We start from the raw sequence: 13,386 nt of genomic DNA on the forward strand, positions 1-13,386 counted from the left end.
GGTGCACAGACTGCAACCCCTATCTGACATCCCCAGATTTCTACACACAGTAAATTGTGATCGCTCTTAATTTTGTGCTTACTGTCACACTCCAAACCCCTCCTAGACATCACATGCCAGAACAATGCACCACAGGTGCTTTTCAAAATCTCATTTAAACCTTGCTTTTTGTGTCTTTTGGTGCAAGCAAAGTAGCTTGCAATCTCTGACCTCAATATATCCAGAAGAGATTTACTTCTATACCATTGAGCCTGCTTTAAAGCTGAAGCTATGTAAGGAGACAAGCCTTGGCCTGCAGCAAAATTTGCTAAGTTTGCTATTATTTTGAAGATGCTTGCTTCCTAAATACATTTTATATTCACAGATCAGTATTCATTTTTTAACTATAAAAGTAGTAGCATTTTACTATTAGTAGGAACCTTAATTTGTCAAACATTTCTTCACAAGATACTGTGCCAAGGAGATCCACTGACAAGAAATTCTTATCTCATAACTGGTGAAGAAATTTCATGGTGGAACTTTTAACTGTTAATTGCCTCCATCCTGCTTTCAGAACGCATCTCTCAAAGTCACATGTCTCATTTGTCAGGCCTACAAAATACATGCACATTTGTGTAATTATTTTGATTACACGCTCTGGAAGCAGGAATGCTCAAAGATGCCTTGCCAGTTGTTCTGTGCAGGGAAACCATATGAGACCAGTAATTTTATTTCATTTTGCTGTCAATGTTTATTGCAAGATAACTATGAAAATGAATTACTACAGTTCCACCTAATGATTAATTTCAGTATTTTACCTAATTATTTCTTTATATAAACAACAAAATTATATCAAGATTAAGAAGCTAAAAATCTGCATAAAGTTTTAAAAATACAGGCAGTAACTGTTATTGCCCTCAATCTTTGTGAGGTAAGAACAGCATCAACTTACTCATCCATAAAAGCCAATGTATTTCTTTAGGAATATGAAATTTTATTCTGTATCACCATTTATTCTGCAACAGGAAAGTTTTAGCTAAATTTCCACTTCAAAATGTGGTTCAACATCTCAATCTGATATATTTCTAGACTGGCATACTGCCACCTGTAGAAATTCTTACACCTTCCAAAAATTACCATAACCTCTCAGGCCAGGTTTTTTAGTTTGATGTTTCTAGAGAGCTGTTTTTATTGTGTTTTTGTTGGGTTTTTTCCTGCTTTGTTGCATGCTTTTTATTGTGACCATCAATTGCAATTTTCAGATTCAGCATTTCATCAGACCTAACAGCTAAATATCACAGAAATCAAAATATTTGGGTGGACTAATACACTCTTCACAACATGAGTAAATAATGTCAATAAGCAGTCACAGCCTCCTGTTTGTAGCAACTCAATTACAATCTTTCCCTGGTACCTCCCTTATTTTTCTTGTTGTTGGCACTGGGAAACATAGAAATGACATAAATCACGAAAAAAAGCTATCAGAAGTTGAGAGCATTTTCCACCCATGAACAAACACAAATACATTCTGTTTAAACTAATATAAAACCAGCAGAGAATCTTCTAGATTTCAGTACTGCTTCAAGGAATAAGCCATACCATTTTTGTAAGACAAAAACTAAATTAACATTCAAACTTCCTTATGTAAACAAGTGACAAAAGGCTTTCATTCTCACAATTTTGCTGTTTGCAAAGTCTAAGTGGGAAACAGTACATAAGCAGGAAAAGAATGTTAGAGATCCTTGCCAGACTCCATTGCCTCCAACAGATTGTGCATCAAGCCCGGAATGAACAGCACCATCAAGAGGAAAAAGGTCTGTCATGGGGCTCACCCAGCCAAAGCAGCTTGAGATAGGGTGTCTAGAAGGAATGCAAAAACACTAGCGCTGAAGCCATTTATCAGAAGTACTTTGAAAGAATCCCAGCTGAACAGAAGTCTTGAAAATTTTCTTTGCTCATAGCATATACTACCCAGAGAAAATTACGTTTTGCATTTTAGGACTGTGGTACCTTGTGGGCTACCATGACAGCCTGTTAAGACATCCACAAAGGGAGTCTGAGCAATTATATAGTAATTTAAGCATATCCGCTTTTTGATGAATCTTGCTTTCTCTGTAAAACCTCCGGGAAGCCAATGAAAGGAGCTTTACCTGTCACTGACATCTTAAAGCAGACAGCCCACCTAAACAACCTCCACTGTGTACTATCCTGTACAATTCAGCATCCATGAAGTAACTCATGTTGGAAGCAAGAGAAAAAAGCCAAAAACAGCTAAGCGACCTAACAAGCAAGCGAGCCACAAGCACAGTCCTGACTTGAAAAGAAAGGTTGTTTCCCTACCTTCTCCTACTGACCCTTTTGCTAGTTGCAACACTCTCTGCAGGGCCAGCCTCATTATTTGGCCAGATGTTCATCCCGGCTATTCCAAAACCAGCCCCCATATAAAAACAACATGATTCTCCTGAATTTCACAGATCTTCTCAAGGATGCAAAATGGCAGCAGGTAAAGTTGTGGAGACCGTAAAGCAGTCCAATCCCCACCCATGTTTTAGTTAGCGCTCCAGGGTACGAGGGCACATGTGTTGGCTTTTCTCTTTCACTAGATAGAAGTTTTGATTCTACTGGAGCGGACAGCAACTACCAAAAGCCTCTTTTCACTATATTCACTAACAGAACAGCATTCATTTGAAATTACACAAGTGCATATGTTTCTTATAGGGGTTATTTACAGATACATATTATAAACCTCCAGCAACTGCCACCATTCTCTTCTTCCCTTTTGAAGAAAAATCCTTCATGTTTTCCACTACCCTCATCCAACCCCTCCCAGAGAAAACAAATACCTACAGCCTCTCAAGCCAATCAAAATTTTTAAGACTTTGCTTTCTACTTGTTTTATTTACAAGTCTCCTTTCAACAGTGTTTAAAAAGAAAATCTTCATTATTTTTCCTGGATGAACAGGACCTTTTGCTAAAAATGCTGAAAACAGCCAGATTACAGGACATTCTGGTTCCATTTGAGAAGGAGTTTCCACAGTAAGATTCTAAAATTTTAAAAACGCCATGAACATCCAGCTACTAAAGCCTTCATTCAGAGTTCAGCAAGTTTCAGTGACCCTGATGAGCACAGCAGCTTTGGCATGGCAGAAAGGCAGGTCCTAAAGTAGCCTAATCTCAGAAAATTAAAAGCTTTGAAGATTAAGAGCAGGACCTTGAAATGACCCAGACAGAAAGAGAGGACAAAATGGTTTCTGCAGCCAGTCCCTCCCCAACGACAGACTGCTGTTAAATTCCCAATGTCTGCAGCCAGAAGTTACAGCTCAATGTTTTGTTCTCAGAACTGCAAGGCCCAAAAATGGAGTTTAATACATTACTGACTGCATTTGCTACCCTTTGTCTAGAATATTCCGTTTTTCTGAAAAACATCATAAAAGCTGCATTTACTGTCAAGTAACAACATTAAGTCCCAACAGAGAAGCTTATCTCACATGCTTCCAAGGCTCTGGTGGTTCTTATTTTTTCTTCTCTCACAAAACATGGACAAAAAAATACAGAAATCCATCTGAATCCTCACAACTACAAAACTTCAAGCAACAGTTCCATGTTTTTTGTTTTGTTTTTCCCCAGGATAGCCACCACAGAGAAAATTATAATTGTATTTCAGGAACAATTCATATCATTGATTTGACATGCCCAAAAGAAGCATAAAAATAAAACAAGGTAGACAGTAGCTTGCTATTTCAAAAGCAAAGTCTGACAGGAAAAGCACCAAATGGTCTCACCTGCCAGATTGCTTGAGAGTGTCAATTTGCTACTGTGGGGTGTTAAAAGTAGTGAAGTTAAAATTACCAGAATTATCACAGAGACACCAATGCAAGGCAAAAATGGTGACAAATTCAAAAGGTATTGTTACAAAAAAAACCCAAAAAATCCTTTATATTACTTGTTTTCAACTCATTATAAAGCTATCTGGAAATATGAACTTGTTCGTTGCAGTGATTTTTATCACCTATGCAAAAAACGGAAGCATATATCAACTTCTACACTCAATACTCCCATTGCATAGGAAGGAAGGCTCAGTTCAGCTTGTATTGGCTATTCTGGCTAACAACGAACTCTCTTCTAACAGGTTTCTAACAGAACAGTTTTCATCTTGTAATGATTATAAAACATGCCCCAAACCGGTATGTGTGAATAAGACATACACAAATGCACACACATGAATATTTGAAAAATATTATTTAAAATTCTTCTCCACATAAAATAATCTTTAGAGGCACAGTTTAAATTTATAAGGCATATTCAAAGGCAAGACAGCTATCAGAAGAAGTAGAAAATGAGTATAAGCAAAAGGGCTGCATCTTCATACTATTAACAAACACAAACCAACTCAAAATTCAGTTAAGCACACCCATAAATAACCACAACTATCCAGTCCAATACAGTAACCAAAAAGACAAAAATAGATCTAGACTTTCTGTTCATTTTACATCTTAAGTAAGATAATCACCTGGAAGGTCTAGAAAAGGAAAATTCTTCAAAAAAGCGAATCTCCTATGTATATTTACACAAACACACACTGATGCTAACTTTTGCTTTGACTTTCAGTTCTCAAAGAGATGATTATGGAAAGCTGTGTCATAGCAATCCATGTGTGCCAGCAATAACTACATAAGAAAAAAAAAGCAAGAAAGAATATTCAAAAAACAACATGTACTCCCATCCTTTGGACTGGGATTCAATTCCAGGAATAAAAAAAGAAACCAATACAGGTATTTTCTTCAAAAACATAAGTGGAGGACTTAACTATCAAGGCAAAATAAATTTAGTTTATCACTTCAGGAACACCACCCCAATATAATCATCTACATGACTAGTATCATAAGAAGGATCTCAGAATTCTCCAAACAAACCAACCTCATTTATCAAGTTTCAAAGAACCACAAAATCTCATTAGACTAATCAAGATATTAATATTCAGATTTATTTAAAATGTCATATTTTAGAGACATTAAGTGTGAATGTAGAAAGGAGTCATAAAATTCTTAATCCTACAAAGGGACAGACATACAATGGAAAACTTTATCTTATCTGTTCCTATGCTGACCTGTCTATATGACATTAACCAAATGCTTATTTATAAAAATTTAGTAAACCTTTACTTACCCAGCATCCTCCTGGAAGCCTTCTAATTCATCTCTTTGCTCTGCTAGGGTGGATTCTAGATCCAGATAGGTACCATTATGAGACAATTGCAGGGTGCAGTCATCAAGCTGTAGAACAAAATTCAGACCATTAGGTTAGAGCAGTCTTTCTCTCTAACATACATCTAACATTGCCTTCCCATTTTCCAGGTCCCCAGACAAAATCTCCCTAAAAACAATATGTTGGGATCAGGTTAAAAAAAAAAATAAAAATTGCCAATTTACACAATCCCAAACCCACGTTTCCTAGACCATGCTTGCTCACAACAATATCAACACAAGTAACAAACACAATGAAATTTATTAGAAGATACAGAAGAAGATTAGAGGGCTTTAGCAAAGTGCCTTTAAAATGCAAGACAAAGAGTTTAGTTTTGATATGTATCTAGGATATAAATTACCATTCTCTGTTTTTACAGTACAGTTCTAAGTAGAGTTTCTGAGCCTCTGGATGAAGATAGAAGGAAGAAAGAGCTGTTTTGTGAACTACCGAATGGCCTCTATGAGGACAGATATAGCCAAGGGACATTGCAAAACGTGGCAGCCAAGAGTTGGGGTCCTGCAGTGAGGGCGAGTACAGCCAGCCAAGTCATAGACTTTTCTGGCATTCTGCTTTTAGGGCCAGGCACTAAACAGCCTTAGAGAGTACAGGTAAAACATTCCTATGCACTGGGTGGGGGGAGGACTGGAAACCTGTACCAGCTTCCTACAAATGTAGTGAGGTTATCAAGGACCAGACCTGAAAGCAGAAATCTGCCCACAGTGGTGCTTAAGAGGGAGGGAGCAAGAAATTATTAAACTGTCTATATTTCTTTTGTGTCCTCCCTCATCTTCTCCACCCTTAATTGTTCCAGCTGTTAAAAAGAGACAGACCTGACCCAAGTTATAAAATAAATTTTCTGGAGTTTTATTCGCAAGGTGCTCATCACAATAGAAGATCTAGGATGAATCATCCGAAAATTTTGGCTAACTCATTGACCAGGAATATAAAGTAATTACTAATTGAGAGGGAAAACTGAAGAAGGTGGAAGAAGAGCTAGAAAGGAACATGAGTTCTTCTCCCACCATGACATAACACAGTGTCAAATAAATAATGAGGGAAAAAAACCTTCCTGGGGCAGGAGAACAAGGCAGCATTTACCAAGGGGCTGTACAGGGTGTTCCTGCCTCACCACTAGGGAGATATGTGACCATCTGCTCAGAGAATCCAGCCCAGAAGCATAAAAATGGACATCAGTGAGCCCAGTTAAACATGCTGCTGGGACCTTCATGCACAGCACTGAACTGGGGGTCCTTTTGTAACTGCTTCCAAGCTCACAGATATAGTAATATCTACTATATTTGTAGATATCTACACAAATACCTAATCTAGATGTGTTGTGCTACTAGATAAAAAATCCAGTCTGACAGCCAAACAGAACAGAGAACCATTAAGGCTGGAGAAGGCTTCTATGAACAAGTCTCAGTGTCAACCCAGCACCACCGTGTTAACCACCAAAGCATGCCACATCCACGTATTTTGAACACTGCAGGGATGGCATTTCCACCACTTCTCTGGAGAGCCCGTTCCAACACCTGGCCATGCTTTCAGTGAGGAAGTTTTTCCTAATAATCCAATCTAAACCTCTGACGATGCAACTTGAGGCCATTTTCTCTTGTCACAGAATCAGGGAATAGTTTGGGTTAGAAGAAGCCTTAAACACTGTTGTCATATTATTTGAGCTTTTGTGAGATGTTTACAGCTCTGTAGCTGAATTCTCACGGCCGCTCTCCGTAAAGATGTTTTCCACATTCCTTTCTGATAAGAGTCAACTGATTGACTTCTAGCCTAGCCAGTGGGATGGAGAGGTGGTAACCTTGTTCTCCAATTCCTGGTCAATCTTCATAACCTATAAAAAGTCTTCATAAATAATAAAAGTTGTTCTTCAGCCTTCTTCTTGGAGTCAGAGAGCATGTATCATTTTCTCTTCATATCCTCTAATGACAAAACACCCCCTACTTCAAGCCCCCTATGTCATAGTTTTCCTGCTGCACTATGGGCTCCAGTTCCTCCTGTTTGTTGCCCATGCTGCGTGCATATGTGTAGATGCACCTCATTTGGGTGAACAATCCAGCTGCCTTTTCAGGGGAAGAATCTCCAGTTCCTGCTTGAGCATTCCCAGGTGCTTTTGCAGTTTCTAGCCCATCAATAACCCTTGCTGCTGCATGGATCTCTACCCCCTACCACTAACAAGACAGCAGACCAAAGGACCTCATTATCACACTGTCTCTCAAACAGTGACATGCTGCCTCCAGGTCTGTCTTCAGTAATCATGATTTTATCCCCTCACACCTCCAAATCTTATTTAAAGCTCTCTCACTAAATGAGACCTGCTAACTCCTGTGGAAGGACCCTTTCCCCCTTTGAGGCACGTGTACCCTGTCTCCTGCCAGCAGGGCCAGCATCATGATCAAAGAACCCAAAAAGAAGATGTTTCATTCCTCCGGATTTAGCAAAAACCGACAGATTCTTTGCAGGTCTCTGTCTACCAAAAGGACACCATGGCAATGGTGGTGTAACCACACATCCCTGCTGCAAAGGCCACTTTGAGAAGACTCAAATATTTAACACGATACTTCATGCTAATCTTCTGCAACAGGTGGCAGCCAATGACTCGCTGAAGGATATAAGGAGGGGTCTGAAACAGCCTCAAGTCAAAAAAAGAAAATACCACCCTTTATCACTCCCGTGGATTTTTCTTTCTGCTCTTTTTAATACTTAGAAAGAAAACCAATAAAATCTATCCTTGATGAATTACCTCTTTTAATTTCCCATCCAAGTTTTGATTCTTAGTACTGCTTCGGAAAAGCGCAATAAGCAGCCACTCATCTTATCTGGCAGTCAATGCCTAAACTTAGTCACTCAGTTTCCTGCCACTGATTTATATACAAGAAAGGAAGACAAATAGTGTATTCTGGATTAGCTGCATTGGAAATACCGTAGAAAAGCTCATTTACAATTATTGATAGAGTGCAACTTTTGCAGTTTGAAAGAAAAGGATATCTCTGGATAAAGGGTAGAGAGAGGAAGTTAAGTCACATTTCCAACTTGCTCCTTTTTTTTTTTGCTTTTCTTTTTTGGATTTTTCCTTGGTGAAGGAGTAAACCATTAAATAAGGTGACATAAGATTTTACTCTGATTCCTAGGGATTATAAAAAAGCAAAGAACCTGCAAGTGCAAGATATTAAAAATATGACAGTGTTGCTACTCTCTTTCCAGTTACAAAGGAAATTATTAACTTGTGCTAATTCAAAATACACTCTTCAGAGAAGAAAGACTAAATACTATTCTGGGAAATTTTTTCCAAGTAGTTCAGGGTATGTAATGAAATGCTAATTTATTTAAAGTAATGCCAAAAGGCAAACTACTAATTAGATAAATGTTGTGCTGTCTCTATGGAGATTAGGAGATTTGCCCACAATTTCCATTTATACTGCATATTTAGAGAAAAAAAGTTGTGCTTTACTAATATCTTGTGACTTTAGTGTACAAAAAGCACTATAGGAACAGGAAGTCCTTCATGGACAAAATAAAAAGAATAGTACATTATACCTACGTTAATCTCATTTTCATAGTTTCAGCTGAACATGGTATTCACGTGGCTTTCAGGCACTATACATTGCATACTGTATTTGTTAATAGGAGTTATGGCTATGGGAGAAATGACAATATCTTTTATTTCCATTACTTAATGCTGAGTCTTGCCAAAAGTTGGGGGCTTTTTATCCTCTTTCATGTGTACACACAAAGCTGGAAGTGATCACAACAACACTTTTAAAGTTAGGTATTAGGGCAATGTAATCTTGAAATCTTCCTTATATGGGATGACTTTGCCTCCAGCTTCACTTGTACACATACATTACAGGCACAAAACAAAAAGAGAAGCGACTTCATGGATTATTTTTAATTAGTAAATTGCCTGCATTTTTCAATACAAAGGGTGGTTGATGTTCTCTCATTAGTGCTTATTAGTAACAATTCGGGATGTTGATCCCTCCCCTCTGCTCAACCTTAATCCCATGTTTATCTGCTATACATCACTTCACCTGTCTCTGGAGACTATCACTAGTAGCCCCATCTAATTCATTCGTTACATGCTTCTCCCACTGATCATAAGTCACATTGAAATCTTATTAAAAAAAACCTCTTAGGAAAATCAAAAGGCAGAATTCATACAAACAATCTTTTAAAGAAAATTTAACTGAGCTGTTTTTACATCATCATGAATGATACTTCAATTCAGCTTTTTAGAAATTACGTTATCTAACTTTTCTTCAACCATTCAGTATTCCTCACTAGCCCAAAATTCTGATCTGCATTTTGTTGTTATTAAACTGCATAATTCATTTATACTACTGCCAAAAGGTGAGATTCTCCAAGACCTTTTCAAAATCTTACGAAAATCTCTAACCCATCCCTTCAAATCACTTATTTTTTGCATCACACTTTACTGTATTGCCAAGAAGACCCAAAATGTTGATACAAGTCACTTAAATGGAACTCATCCTGTAGGCTTTTCCATACTTTCCTATAATCACATTAAAAGAATACTACCAGCATTGTGGAACCACAAACAGAAATAAGCACCATCAAATGGGACAAAAGTAATGCTACTTCTCCAAGTCAAACACAGGGTTACTCCATTACCAGTTTTATGCAAGACTTCAAGATTTTTGATTTTAGTATAAGCCTTAAATGGTATCATAAAGCTATAAAAACCCCCTATGCGTTCATTTCAATTACATTCTCATCTTCACGAACGAACAGTTTATTTGGAAAACATCCATGGTATATTTTTTAATCCCTGTGGAAATTTTTGAAATCTGTTGTCTCTACAAAGAGTGGGACTACCTAGGAGTAGTCTCATTCACAAAAGTGAAGAAACAAAAACACATGTAACAGTCAACAAAATAAGTGCTTTAGTCAGAATCACCAGCTGTGGATAGTCAGACCTGTCCACTGGTTTTACAGGAAGGAACCAAAGAAATTAAGACTCTTTAAGCAGGTCTTCCTCATTAAAAATGTAACTGATGTCCTAATTAACATCTTCAGTTTCATACTGAAATGATAAGATCTGTACTCTGCCATGACAAGATCAGTATCAAGAAGTAGCAGTTGCTCAGGCTCTGATTCACTAATTTATAGCTGTCTTTTTGGACAAGAGGAGAACCTGGAAAAGGCTTCTTAAGCAGCACTGACCTCACTAGCTACTCACTGATTTTCCATAACTGACCAGAAACATAGAAACAGTGAGACAACCAGATACTTGTGTACAGCAGTCTAAATGCAAGTAGAAATACTAAATTAAACCACTCTTTCTGTAATAAGTGTTCTAGAAGAACAGAGAGGTGTTTGAACTTTTTCAGATTGTAGCTGATGCCCACACAGTGATAACTGATCCACACCACCCAAACACTACAATACCTATGCTGCAACCAAAATTGGCAGAAATTGAAAACCATGAAAGCACCATGCACACAAACCTAAACACCACCATCCAAAAGTTTCATATATATATAGGTATAAATTAGGCATGCATTTTAGACCTTCTTCCCTGCAGTTTAAAAAAAAAGTAACAACTGCCTAAATTCGAAAGACACATCCATACACATCAAAAACAGCTGAAGAGGAAGTACATAAAAACATCATAAGATTACAAACAATGTTTAGACTATTATATATTTATATCTACACTGGTTAAAGTTTCACTTAGAGAATTGAGCACAATTCATTATGCAAAAGCAAACAAACATTTGATTAAAAAGCTAAAATACAAGAGTATTTAAAAGTAGGGCTTCCTACTCCATCATCACAGAGTGAAACTGTATCACACAAAAGGATAGAGGTATCGTGGCTTCAGTTATTACGAGGAACAAGCATAACAAGGTCAGTCAGAGCTGTAGAGCTTGATCCTGGCCCTGACTCAAGGGTTACCTCCAAATCATCAGCACAGCACACCCATTTGCAAAGTGAACAGATAGGGGTTGGAGGAAGCTAAGCAACCCACTCATGCAAGCATTCCTTATAGGCTACCAGTAAATCAAGAACATAGGGCAGAAGCTCAGTTTGTTATCTCTTGTCTCAGGTAATCGTATCCAGCTAGTCCTTCATCCTGTGGGGCCAAAAGAATTCCTATTTCAAGACTTTCAAGCTTAAGAAGACTCACAATAGATCAATAGTAGTACACCAATGATGATTTTTCTTTTCCTCATTTCAAGCACTGACCCACAGAAAGAGATAACACCCATTTTTTCTTCATAAGGAATTCCTTATTGCTGTGCAACAGGAAAGATCAAATTGAGCTTTTTTTGAATTTCACAGTTGAAGTACATCACCAAAAGAAGCCAAGAACAGAAGGGGAAAAAAAGAAGAACAGCAAGAAAAGGTGTTGATCAGCCAGTTAACTGGTGCCGCTTTCAGAAACTAATTGAAGTAACAAATAAAAGTAAATAAACAACAACAGAAAAGTGCATTCCATCGTTGTTTTCATCTACTGCCTTTATCTTCTTACAATCCAAGAGAAATACCAAGAAACCAAGCATGAGGGGTGTGAGGAGAAAAGAACAGAGCAGCTCCTATGTCCACACACAGACTGAGGACTGCTGCGTGATCCTCCTCACACACCCCTGTGAGGCTCCATGCACACACCAGTCTCCTCGCTCAAGAAGCCCACTGGGCACATAATTCAGTGCAAAGTCAACACATATTTTACTGTGCCAAAAGAAACTCCCACAAATAAGTTTTCCTCCATAGGGCTTTGATGCACCAGTATATATCCAAAGTGGATGCTCCTTGGGGTTAGCATCTCTGTCCCATGGCAGCAGTAGGTTGGCAAAGGTTAAGGCAGGTAAACGGCAAATACATCCTCCTGTCTTTTCAAAAAGGCACGGCAGACCCACAAGTCATTCTCCTCTTCCATGTTTATTCAAAGACCACAGAGTCATATTTTTTCAACAAACAGTCATAAGAAATTCTCTTCTCTCACCTTCAACTCCCTGCCCTGAGAATACATTCAGAAGAACATATTCTGAACAAATCTCTCTAAATGGCAGGACCAGCACATTGAGTGTGGTGATTTCCACCTGTGCCTGAGACCTGAGCTGGAGTACTGCATCCAGTTCTGTGGTACTTAGCCTAAGAAAGATGTGGACCTGTTGGAGGATTCCAGAGAAGGCCTTGAAGATGTTCAGAGGGCTGGAGCACCTCACTCTGGAGAAGGCTTCAGGGAGACCTCATTGAGACCCCCCAGTACTTGAACAGTGCTTAGGAATAAAAGGAGAACAGCTTTTTTTTTTTTAATGAGTAGATAGTAAAAGGACAAGGGAGAACAGTTTTGAACATGAGGAAATATTTAAATTAGATATTAGAAAGATATTCTTTATCCAGAGTAGTATGGCACTCTAACAAGTCTTTCAGAGAAGCTGCAGATGGTGCCATCAATCAGAATGTTCAAGGTTGGATGGCCTCAAGCAACCTAATCTAGTGGGTGGCTAGGGGTTGGAACTAAATAATTTTTAAGAACCCTTCTAACCCAGACAAATCTATCATAAATGTGAACAAGGTGTTACCAAATTGGCAGCCAGTGTGTGCCAAGATATAGCCAAGTATCCACTTTATATTACCTTCTATTTAAATAAAAGTTAGGCACCCTTCAAAAAAGCAGTTCAGACAGTGATCAAGGATTCCATTAATAGGACAAAGGGCCTTACAGTATGAGATGAGGATACACTTGTTTACCGGTGACAGTACAAATCACCAAAACCACTCAACTTTGCAGTCACTTGCTGGAATCAAAGCCAGGTCTCACTAGATTTCCAGTAATTTGAGTTAGACCCACTGGACAGATTACTTTGTTCATTTGGTTGTTTCCAAAATTAGAGAGAAAGGGAATGAGAGAAGGAAATATTAGAGTAACCCAGTATGAAACTGCAGAAATAAAAATCCCTATTCAATTCTAGCCTTTGGCACAGCATCTGAAAATCCTGATCTTACTCAAATGTCTTAGCTCATCTTTCATTTAAATATGATTGGGATACAGTTGTTCTTATTAGTGGTGGTGTGTTCCTTATTCACCAACAGCATGCTCTGCAGAATAGGGTTGATGAAAAGCAAAGTTTCTTTACTCTCAGTTTTCCCTTTCTAAGTCCAAAGCCTCATTTGGCT

At 38.2% G+C, this 13,386-nt stretch overlaps 1 protein-coding gene across 6 annotated transcripts in view; it reads right to left on the minus strand.

Annotated features, from left to right (window-relative positions):
- The window catches only part of FHOD3 (formin homology 2 domain containing 3), a 379,860-nt gene that overhangs the window by 334,591 nt on the left and 31,883 nt on the right, over nt 1-13,386 (minus strand). For all 6 annotated transcript variants that reach the window (XM_040087661.2, XM_040087652.2, XM_058422724.1 and 3 more), the window contains exon 2: nt 5,146-5,252. In XM_040087661.2, the coding sequence (XP_039943595.1) occupies nt 5,146-5,252 (107 nt within the window). The remainder of the gene's footprint in view (nt 1-5,145; nt 5,253-13,386) is intronic.

The sequence above is a fragment of the Hirundo rustica genome, chromosome 1 (genome assembly GCF_015227805.2).
Source record: "Hirundo rustica isolate bHirRus1 chromosome 1, bHirRus1.pri.v3, whole genome shotgun sequence".
Lineage (NCBI taxonomy): Eukaryota > Metazoa > Chordata > Aves > Passeriformes > Hirundinidae > Hirundo > Hirundo rustica.